General features: G+C 43.8%; 1 protein-coding gene across 2 annotated transcripts in view; it reads right to left on the bottom strand.

The window, feature by feature from the left end:
- Positions 1-3,608: 3,608 nt before the first annotated feature.
- The window catches only part of COPS8 (COP9 signalosome subunit 8), a 31,975-nt gene continuing 23,563 nt past the window's right edge, over positions 3,609-12,020 (bottom strand). For both annotated transcript variants that reach the window (XM_056534989.1, XM_056534988.1), the window contains exons 6-7: positions 6,616-6,678; positions 3,609-5,044 (exon numbers count right to left, since the gene is read on the bottom strand). In XM_056534989.1, coding sequence (XP_056390964.1) covers positions 4,965-5,044; positions 6,616-6,678 — 143 coding nt within the window. In that variant the 3' untranslated portion in view covers positions 3,609-4,964. The remainder of the gene's footprint in view (positions 5,045-6,615; positions 6,679-12,020) is intronic.

The raw sequence follows: 12,020 nt of genomic DNA, 5'->3' as shown, positions 1-12,020 counted from the left end.
GGATGGGTGGCCGGCAGACATGACAGATAAGAAAAAACCCCAAGGCGACCGGAGTGGCTGTCAGGACATGTTGGATATAGCTCAGATAGGTTTCAAGGGACCACACATCCCTGGTATTACAACCTGCTACGGCAGTGCAAGTTTGCACCCCGACGGTGGCAACCAAGGAGAAACAGGGGTGCCAGAGGGATACCATAAGGAGCTCACGGAAGCATATATAAGGTCTCCAACCATGGTGATTGAACAAGGATAACAGCCCTGAATGCAGACTCCAGGTCTGCAAAATTCGCCAACCGGCCAATCCATAAGCGAAGTTTAGGTGCAATCCCAATTTTGGCCACAAGAGAGCGGCAAACGCCGTCTCCAGGCTGCATGAAAAAATAGAAGCAGCTCACACATGGCCAACTAAAGCTGTAGTAGCGTGATACTTCCACAAGGGGGAGCAAGAACCCCTGGCAACAGGTTAAAAATTCTATTTTATTCATTTTTTTTTCTTTACACTGAAGAGTGTGCGAGACGGTAGGCGTCTCTCAGACACTCTATAATGTGGCTGCCCCCGGAGCATTGCGCTTGAAACGCCTGCTAAACCGCTCACTGCTCAGGGGATAAGTAGGGAAACAGGCCGGGTGGAGCAGGGTTCTCGCAGGCCCGCTGATCATGGACGTTGGCGGAGCTGCTCTGCTATAGAGCGCCGCCGACCCGCCCGAGGAAGGGGCGGAGCTAAACTCCACCTGCTAGCCCGCTCACTGCTAAGTGAGCAATGAGGGAACGGGCGGGTGGCGGGGGTTTCCCGCAGGGCCGCAGCTCATTGAGGTCGGCGGAGCCGCTCTGCTATAGAGCGCCGCCGACCCGCCGATGAAGGGGCGGAGCCAAGCTCCGCTAAGAGAAGGAGACCGGCCGCGGGAGATACCCCGCTATGAAGTGAAAGATGAGGCGCGGGCACGAGGAGAAGTAAGGTGGAGTCCTGTGCTGCCTGACCCCCGCACCCAGCGCACAGTAACCATAATTTCCCCAAACACGCTTGAGGGAGCCGCTGCAAGGGGCCGGCGGCTGCCCTCAGTGTACGGAGAAAAAGGCCCCACACAAAAAATGCCCAAGATAAAAGACCGAGTCCCCTGTTAGGGGGGGGGGGGGGGGGGGGGGGGGAGGGGCCAGAGATGAGTAGTCATATTCCCCTCACACCCGCTGGAGGGAGCCGCTGTAGGTGCCGGCAGCTGCCCTCAGTACAGAAAAAACACAGCCCCCACATATAAAGACCCCAATAAAAGACCAAGACTCCTTTCTTTTGAGGAGAGGAAGGGGGGGGGGGGGTACCTAGTCATCTGCAGACGCCAGCTTCTTATACTCACCTCAGGCGTATTCAACCAGCTTATGGCCACGCTGCGTCATACAAGGCTACAGATAGCGGTGCAAGCAGGGGCAGTGGGGAACCTGGACCCAGGGTATAACCTCCAAGCGCTGGCCGTTGGCGAGAAGGGGTTGACGGTGCATCCATCAATGTCCCGTGCCCCTTATGGAGGATATGGGGAAAAAGGCAGCGCCATGCTCCTGTCGCCCCGCCTGAAAAAGGAAATAAAAAGGAGTAAAGAATCTAACTAAACAGCCCTAACTAGAAAATACTTAAAAAGACCAGATCTGGAGCTCCAGACCTGTGTGTCCACCTCCTAAGTGACACTAGAAAAAACTGGTTACCTCACTGCAGGAGGGCGCGTATATCCTGCCAGGGAGGAGCCGACTTTTCTTTTTCCTAGTGTCAGCGCCTCCTAGTGGCAGGAGCATATACCCATCAGTTCGGTGTCCCCAATGAAGAGCGACCGAGAAATATTCACATTACTTAGAATAGGGTAGATGATATCCAAATAAGTCCACGTGCTGTGATTCAATCCCATTCTTGGAATAGCAGAAAATATACTCTCTGACCACTTTATTAGGTACACCCTGCTAGTATTACCTTCATTCTTCATGGCATACTTTCTACAAGGTGCTGGAAACCTTCCTCAGAGTTTTTGGTTAATATGGACATGATGGGATCACGTAGTTGCTGCAGATTTTGGCTGCACATCCATGATGCGACTCTTCCCTCTAGTGGATTGAGATTTAGTGACTGCGGAGGCCATTGGAGTACAATGAACTTATTTATGGTCATGATTATGAGTTTGATACCTTGGTTGTCACTTGATATTTTCTCTTTTTTACACCATTCTCTGTAAACCCTAGAGATGGTTGCTTTTAAAAATGCAAGTACATCAACATGCCAGCGCCAACAACCATGCCATGTACAAAATCACTTAAATCCCCTTTATGCTGCTTGGTATGAACTTCAACAAGTTGTCTTTACTATGTCTACATGCCTAAATGCATTGAGTTGCTGTCATGTGATTGGCTGATCAACTTTTTGTGTTAATCAATTGAACAGATGTACCTAATAAAGTGGCCAGTGAGTGTACATCTAATATCTTAAGTTGGCTCAAGTAAGCAAGATAATGTGATCAGTGTTTTGACGTTAGGAATTTCTAGAAAGTCCCGATCACTAGAATGAGCATAAGCAGACATTTGCTGCTCTCCCTGGTCTGTGTCTACGTAACAGAGATTGTCCCATTGCCGTACATTGTGAGACTGTCACGGTCACATGACACAGAGCTGGGAGGGAAAGCGCTAGTGTGCACTCCTCCCAACTTGTCCTACTGATTCTCTTAGCTTGCTCAGTGTGACTGTATAGAGCAGTGTTTCCCAACAGGGTGCCACCAGCTGTTGCAAAACTACAACTCCCAGCATGCCCAGACAGCCTCTGGCTGTCTGGGCATGCTGGGAGTTGTAGCTTTGCAACAGCTGGAGGCACCCTGGTTGGGAAACACCGGTATAGATTTTCTATAGTAACTTCTCAGTCTCAGAAGTGTTCAGACCCCAACTGATCAAAGCTTTTGATAGATCTCTACTAATAGAGATAGAAATTATATATCATTTTTTTTAAACAGCTGTGCCCATTTGAATATTAAAATGTAAATAACATACACTCCATAAAAGTTACAAAATAATCTCTTTATATCTATATAAATAAATACCAAGAGAAGCAGCACAACCTTCTTATTAGACTGCAGTAGGTGCACACTATACGGGTGCCTGGGTTAGGGCTCTACTTGCATTAGTATTCCAGAGAATAGCAGCACACACAAATTGTGAAAAAAAACATGGATTTATTGCATTATTCCAGTGCAAAAATCAGGAGAGCAACGTTTCCGCAGCTTCTCGCCGCCATTATCAAGGGGCTTGATAATGGCGGCTAGAGGCCGTGGAGACGTTGCTCTCCTGATTTTTGTACTGGAATAATGCACTTTTTTTCAAAATTTTTGTGTGCTGCTATTCATTCTCTATCTATCTCTCTCTATAGCTCTCTATCAAATCCAAAAAATCACCGCACAAATAGGTCTTGGATCAGTAAAAGCTGGTGTTATTTAAAAAAAAAAAAAATTATATAATATAAATATATATATATATATATATATATACATATATATATATACACACACACACACACACACACACACTACACAGTCGCACTGATCACAGAGAGAGAATATACTGCAAAGAAAAGACGAGGCACAATTACACGTGTGTAGTAAACATATTTAATGGTCTTCTTTAAGAGACTTTAATATTAGGCTACAAGATAACCATGCAGCATCTGGAGGTATCAGTCACCCAACCCAACTGTTAATATAATATACAGCTCTGTGGATGACCCAGGACATAGGTCTTCGGTTGATTGTAACCCATTTCTAAAGCACCAGCTCTACAATGATGACGCCCTTAAAAGGGGTAATCCACTAGAATTTTTTTTTTTTAAATGAACTGGTGCCAGAAAGTGAAACAGATTTGTAAATTACTTTTTAAAAGAATCTTAATCCTTCCAGTACTTATCATCTGCTGTATAATCCACAGGAAGTTCTCTTCTTTTTGAATTTCCTTTCTGTCTGACCACAGTGCTCTCTGCTGCCACCTCTGTCCTTTTTAGGAGCTGTCCAGAGCAGGAGAGATTTGCTATGGGGATTTGCTCCAACTCTGGACAGTTCCTAAAATGGACAGAGATGTCAGCAGAAAACACTGTGGTCAGACAAAGGAAATTACAAAAAGAAAAGAACTTCCTGTGGAGCATAGAGAAACTGATAAGTACTAGAAGGATTAAGATTTTTTTTTTAACAGAAATCATTACAAATCTGTTTCACTTTCTTTTAAAATAAAAGTGTTTTCTAGTTGAGTGCCCCTTTAAAAGCCGGGTGTAGACCATCTTATCAACAGAAATCGTAGGTGGTTACAATGTGTCATTGTACTGCCTCTGCAGATTTTCTAGTTCACCTTTCATACAAATGTAGAATGACTTTAGATTCTGACAGGTGGCTTCATGGGATTACTAGTTTTGGGATGGCATCTTCTGACTGTTCAAGAATCCCCAGTGAACACGGCTTAGGAGGCATTCCGTATGTCTGCAGTTACTAGAAGAAAGGAGTGGCTCACATGTTCCACTACTAGCAAGACTGGGGAAATGTAAAATAAAAAAAAAGTCACATAAAGAGCAAAACGAGGATGTCTCATGGAGCCATCTCTGAGGCAGAGTCCTAAACTAAACAGGCAACAAAATCTATTAACTCACATCAAAATGAAACACAGTCAATAACTTCTCAAACTATTTTACGCCAGAACAACCTGCTATAGGTTATTATGCACAAGACCAAAGCCTTTCTGGCAGTAAAATGGTTACTTGCCACACCAGCCAAAATGTATGCCAGCCTGTTGGTGCCTGCACCCATCTCTCTCAAACTCTTTCAGTCCCAGCTGAGATTTGCCTGGCTTGTAAAGAGTATAAAGATGGCAAAGTGCAAGGATTCAGAAGAACAGGCCACGAAGTTGGGAGAATCCCTGTCCCGTCTTGTTTCTGTGCATTCTTGATGTCAGGCTGGGAGGGAGCGCTAGTTCTCCAGGAAAGCCACGTAGTCAGTGAGTCTAGCCAGCTGCTGCTCATTGGGGATCAGAGACAGGGGAGCCGAATCTGTGTGGAAAGCAGAACAAACCGTCACTGACCTTCTACCCAAAATGTACACTGTGTTACCATGCAGATCACCCACCCTCCACCAGACCTGCAGCATCTTATAACCAGATGTTCAGGCAAAACAATAAATAAATAATTAATTAAAGGCAGAGAAGTAAGAGAAAAGGGGGTTTTATTTTTAGGAACGGATAGAAATTAGGAGGGTGTAGCGGATGTAACCTCAATCCTCGTGACTGTGAGAGCAGATGCCTTTCTTTAAAATAAAAGCAGTCTGCCAAGATTTTATTAACTACACAAAGCAGGCAGTCAAGGGAAAAGCGAGAATCGGCAACGATGGGAATTGTGGGATGCGTAACAAATGTTACAAATCAAATCACAAACTGTGAAAAAAAAGTTTTCCAGTGGAGTACCCCTTTTAAAACTGATCCCATAGATCGGTGGTCATCAACCTGCGGACCTCCAGATGTTTCAAAACTACAACTCCCAGCATGCCCGGACAGCCATCGGCTGTCCGGGCATGCTGGGAGTTGTAGTTTTGAAACATCTGGAGGTCCGCAGGTTGAAGACCACCGATCTATGGGATCAGTTTTAAAAGGGGTACTCCACTGGAAAATTTTTTTTTTTTTTTTTTTTTTTAAATCAACTAGTGCCAGAAAGTTAAAGGGTACCTCTCATCAAAAAAAACTTTTGATATATTATAGATTAATGTATGCAGAATAACTTTACAATTGCATGTTATTAAAAAATATGCTTCTTTCTATTTAATTTTCCACTTTGAAGAAATGACCACTAGGGGTCTCCCTACCAGTCCTGGCAGCAAGCATTTCAGACTCATGCTGGAGTCCTAAATACTACGAGCTGCCAGCCTGCTTTGTTCACAGCCTGTTTGGCTGTGAACACAGCAGGCTGGCAGCTCTGAGTGTTTAGGACTCCAGCATGAGTCAGAAATGCTTGTTGACAGGACTGATCAGGAAAAATACAATAGAAAAAAGCATATTTTTCATTAACATGCTATTGGAAAGTTATTCAACATTCATTAATCTAATATATATCAAAAGTTTATTTGATGAGAGGTACCCTTTAAACAGATTTGTAAATTACGTCTATTTAAAAATCTTAATCAGTCAAGTACTTCTAAGCTGCTGTATACACCAGAGGCATTTATTTTCTCTTTTTGAATTTCCATTCTGTCTGACCATAGTGCTCTCTGCTGACACCTCTGTCCATTTTAGGAACTGTCCAGAATACAAGCAAATCCCCATAGCAAACCTCTCCTGCTCTGGACAGTTCCTGACATGGACAGAGGTGGCAGCAGAAAGCACTGTGGTCAGACAGAAAAGAAATTAAAAAAGAAAAGAACTTCATGTGGAGCATACAGTAGATGATAAGTACTGGAAGGATTACGATTTTTTAAATAGAAGTAATTTACATATCTGTTTAACTTTCTGGCACCAATTCTTGAAAACATTTTTATTTTTTATTTTTATTTTTTAAGTGGCATACCCCTTTAAAGTTTAATGTCATCTAATACGAAAAAGGTAATAGATCCTGCAAATGAAACTGTCACTTACCAGGCTTCTTGGGCATTACCATACGTGTGGCGGAATCCGCTTGCCAACCCTGCTCTACAACGCCTGTCAGAGGAAACCGCAGAAAGAAAAACAGACAAGATTGTAACATAGAAGCTTTGGCTATATGCACTTGATTTGGTTAATGTAAACCTATTGGAGACTGTACCCCTGTGGTACTACGGAAATAAATTCAGATAACCAGAGTGTTGCAGTTGTTAAAAGGTCAAACAAACTGTTCTAATATCTGGGCTAAACCTCGGGCCATCAGTACAGTGAGGAAGGAACCCATTATCCTGCTCCAGTGCTACGACACATCAGACCAGTGTTGAGGTAACAGTCTAGAGCAGAGGTTCCCAAGCAGTGTGTCTCCAGCTGTTGCAAAACTACAACTACCAGCATGCCCGGACAGCCAAAGGCTGTCCGGGCATGCTGGGAGTTGTAGTTTTGCAACAGTCATAACAGTTTTTGCAACACAGACAGGGCTGGAGAAATCAGTCATCAGGGTGACTAAGGGCCCTATGATCAGCAGAGCAAGCCAACCATGCTGCGTAATAGTGCCAGTGATAAGCGTCCATCAGCTGATCACATCATTGTCTTTTGTCGGGTGCAAATCGCCCTGTGTAATAGGAGAATGACAGAAGGGCCACACAAACGATCCAGTGATTCTTTGTACAGCCCTGTCTGATATTGCAGCATGTAATAGAAAATCAGTGTAATATAGCAGTAAAGGATTTTCTTCTTACCACTTATACATTTGGCTTCCATCTAGTGCAAGTAACAGGAGCCTGTTCAGGACACCATCCACCTCTATGCAATGACTGTGTTGGTGCCCCCAGTCCATCAAAGGAGTACTCCGGCGCGCACTTTTTTCCTTTTATCCCGTCCGGGCTGCAAAATAAAAGAAAACACACTTTCTCTTACCTGCCAACGAGCCCCCGGAGCTCCAGTACAGGTGTTCGGTCCCCGGGCTGTATTCTTCTTACTTCCTGTTAGCCCGGTACGTCACACGGAGCTTCAGCCTATCACCAGCTGCAGTGATGTCCCGCCTCGGCCGGTGATAGGCTGAAGCTCCGTGTGACGTGCCGGGCTAACAGGAAGTAAGAAGAATACAGCCCGGGGACCGAACACCTGTACCGGAGTATACCGGAGCTCCGGGGGCTCGTTGGCAGGTAAGAGAAAGTGCGTTTTCTTGTATTTTGCAGCCTGGACGGGATAAAAAGGAAAAAAGTGCGCGCCAGAGTACTCCTTTAACAAATTACAGCATTAATAGCAAACAAAACCTAAGCCTTATAATAATAATAATAATAATAATAATAAAAAAATACTTTTTTTTATTTTTTTTTAAGTGTTTTTTTTATTTTTAGTTGTGGGTTAGTATGTTATATACGTATTACATTGCTCCTAATGTTATTTTCAGGCAGGCAGAAACTAATTTTAATCTTTAAAACCTGGTTCACACTACGGAATTTCAGCGCAGATGTGCCGCAGAAATTCCGCCGCCAAAAGAAACTTACAAGCAAGAAAAACTGGGACCAGACCTCAAGGTGTAGATTTAATAAATTGACTGATTACTGGAGATACAGCTGGTTTTACAAATAAAAAATGTATTACATACACTGTACTGACATCTGAGCAGGGCCCTTGCTAAAGATTCAGTAATGAAACAAAAATATATATTAAAATACGCTAGAATGACAATTTACTATAAAAGTCCTTTCTTAAAATGTTAGGGTGTTAGGATACTTTATATACACTCATGGACGTAAATGTTGGCACCCCTGAAATTTTTCAAGAAAATTAAGTATTTCTCACAGAAAAGGATTGCAGTAACACATGTTTTCCTATACACATGTTTATTCCCTTTGTGTGTATTGGAACTAAACCAAAAAATTGAGGGAAAAAAGCAAATTGGACATAATGTCACACCAAACTCCAAAAATGGTCTGGAGAAAATTATTGGCACACTTTCAAAATTGTGGATAACTTAGATTGTTTCAAGCATGTGATTCTCCTTTAAACTCACCTGGGGCAAGTAAAAGGGGTGGGCAATATAAAAATCACACCTGAAAGCAGATAAAAAGGAGAGAAGTTCACTTAGTCTTTGCATTGTGTGTTTGTGTGTGCCACACTAAGCATGGACAACAGAAAGAGGAGAAGGGAACTGTCTGAGGACTTGAGAACCAAAATGGTGGACAAATAATCTCAAGGTTACAAGTTCATCTCCAGAGATCTAGATTTGCCTTTGTCCGCAGTGCGCAACATTATCAAGAAGTTTGCAACCCATGGCACTGTAGCTTATCTCCCAGGTAGTGGACGAAAGAGAAAAATTGCTGAAAGGTGTCAACGCAGGATAGTCCGGATGGTGGATAAGCAGCCCCAAACAAGTTCCAAATATATTCAAGCTGTCCTGTTGGCTCAGGGAGCATCAGTGTCAGCGCAAACTATCCTTCGACATTTAAATGAAACGCTATGGCAAGAGACCCAGGAGGACCCCACTGCTGACACAGAGACATAAAAAAGCAAGACTACATTTTGCCAAAATGAACTTGAGTAAGATAAAATCCTTCTGGGAAAACGTCTTGTGGACAGATGAGACCAAGATAGAGATTTTTGGTAAAGCACATCATTCTACTGTTTACCAAAAATGGAATGAGGCCTACAAAGAAAAGAACACAGTGCCTACAGTGAAATATGGTGGAGGTTCAATGATGTTTTGGGGTTGTTTTGCTGCCTCTGGCACTGGGTGCTTTGAATGTGTGCAAGGTATCATGAAATCTGAGGATTACCAATGGATTTTGGGTCGCACTGTACAGCCCAGTGTCAGAAAGCTGGGTTTGCGTCGGAGATCTTGGGTCTTCCAGCAGGACAATGACTCCAAACATATGTCAAAAAGCACCCAGAAATGGATGGCAACAAAGCGCTGGAGAGTTCTGAAGTGGCAGCAATGAGTCCAGATCTAAATCCCATTGAACACCTGTGAAGAGATCTTAAAATTGCTGTTGGGAAAAGGCACCTTCCAATAAGAGAGACCTGGAGCAGTTTGCAAAGGAAGAGTGGTCCAACATTCCGACTGAGAGGTGTAAGAAGCTTATTGATGGTTATAGGAAGCAACTGACTTCAGTTATTTTTTTCCAAAGGGTGTGAACCCAAATACTAAGTTAAGGGTGCCAATAATTTTACCCATCCCATTTTTGGAGTTTGGTGTGACATTATGTTTAATTTGCTTTTTTTCCCCTTTTTTGGTTTAGTTCCAATGCACACAAAGGGAATAAACATGTGTATAGCAAAACATGTGTTACTGCAATCCTTTTCTGTGAGAAATACTTCAGGGGTGTCAACATTTACAGCCATGACTGTACGTATCATAGAATATTGTGTAGCCTTCACAGGATAAAATGTCCAACAGGCTGCGTTGTAAACACTGTGTATATTGCAAGGATGTAGCTTAACAGTCTTAGCACGTCCTTGATATATCCTAGTATAAAATGGTACGATGTGAATCTAGACACAGGCTTGGCACGGGATGCACTCTGCCTTTTAGATAGATGTCACCAGTGTTCTAGATGTTGTAAGATGGTACAGTAGGACTTGCCTTCCAAACGAAACTGCAGCAGGACGCCGGCTCTCTTGCTTGTCGGGTGGCAGGGAACTGCGTCTGGCTCGATGTCGGGATAAAGTTCCAATGACAGATGATGTGAACTACTCCTGGGAGCTACTTGGAGCACTCTGTAGCGGCATCCTCGTGATGTGAAAGTAGTTTAGGCGCATATCACACCTCACTGTGGTATCCAAGTCAGGGGGTTGCAGCGCTTGCCAGAATAGTCATATAGAATATTTAAAAAGTATTAAGCGGTAATGTAACTTATAACAATGGCCAAACGCGTTTCGGGGGTCCCCCCTTTTTCATACCTAGCCACTGAAAAAAGAGGAGCCCTCAAAACACGTCTGGCCATTGTTATAAGCTACATTACTGCTAAATACTTTTTTAATATGCTATATGACTATTCTGGTAAGCACTGCAACCCCCGACTTGGGTACCACTGATGTGATATGCGCCTAAACTACTTTCACAGCACGAGGTCGGCACAATATTCTATGATACATATATACAGTATCCTAATACCCTAACATTTTAAATAGAACTTTTATAGTAAATTGTCATTCTAGCGTATTTTAATATATATTTTTATTCCATTACTGAATCTGTAGCAAGGGCCCTGCTCAGATGTCAGTACAGTATTTGTAATAAAGTTTTTGTTTAATTGTAAAACCAGCTGTATCTCCAGTCTTCAATCAATTTATTATATACACTGCTCAAAAAAAATAAAGGGAACACTAAGATGACACATCCTACATCTGAATGAATGAACTAATCGTATGAAATACTTTCGTCTTCACATAGTTGAATGTGCTGACAACAAAATCACACAAAAATTATCAATGGAAATCAAATTTATCAACCCATGGAGGTTTGGATATGGAGTCACACTCAAAATGAAAGTGGAAAACCACACTACAGGCTGATCCAACTATGATGTAATGTCCTTAAAACAAGTCACAATGAGGCTCGGTAGTGTGTGTGGCCTCCACGTGCCCCTATGACCTCCCTACAATGCCTGGGCATGCTCCTGATGAGGTGGCGGATGGTCTCCTGAGGGATGTCCTCCCAGACCTGGACTAAAGCATCTGCCAACTCCTGGACAGTCTGTGGTGCAACGTGGCGTTGGTGGATGGAGCGAGACATGATGTCCCAGATGTGCTCAATTGGATTCAGGTCTGGGGAACAGGCGGGCCAGTCCATAGCATCAATGCCTTCCTCTTGCAGGAACTGCTGACACACTCCAGCCACATGAGGTCTAGCATTGTCTTGCATTAGGAGGAACCCAGGGCCAACTGCACCAGCATATGGTCTCACAAGGGGTCTGAGGATCTCATCTCGGTACCTAATGGCAGTCAGGCTATCTCTGCCAAGCACATGGAGGGCTGTTCGGCCCCCCAAAGAAATGCTACCCCACACCATTACTGACCCATCGCCAAACCGGTCATGCTGGAGGATGTTGCAGGCAGCAGAATGTTCTCCACGGCATCTCCAGACTCTCTCACAAGTGTCACATGTGCTCCGTGTGCACCTGCTTTAATCTGTGAAGAGCACAGGGCACCAGTGGCGAATTTGCCAATCTTTGTGTTCTCTGGCAAATGCCAAACATCCTGCACGGTGTTGGGCTGTAAGCATAACGAACGCCCACCTGTGGACATCGGGCCCCAACACCACCCTCATGGAGTCTGTTTCTGACCGTTTGAGTGGACACATGCACATTTGTGGCCTGCTGGAGGTCATTTTGCATGGCCTTGGCAGTGCTCCTCCTTGCACAAAGGTGGAGGTAGCGGTCCTGCTGCTGGGTTGT

Source organism: Hyla sarda, chromosome 8, assembly GCF_029499605.1.
Source record: "Hyla sarda isolate aHylSar1 chromosome 8, aHylSar1.hap1, whole genome shotgun sequence".
In the NCBI taxonomy this organism is placed as follows: Eukaryota; Metazoa; Chordata; class Amphibia; order Anura; family Hylidae; genus Hyla; species Hyla sarda.
The sequence above is the reverse complement of the archived record's forward strand: the minus strand, read 5'-3'. Positions and strand labels throughout refer to the sequence as shown.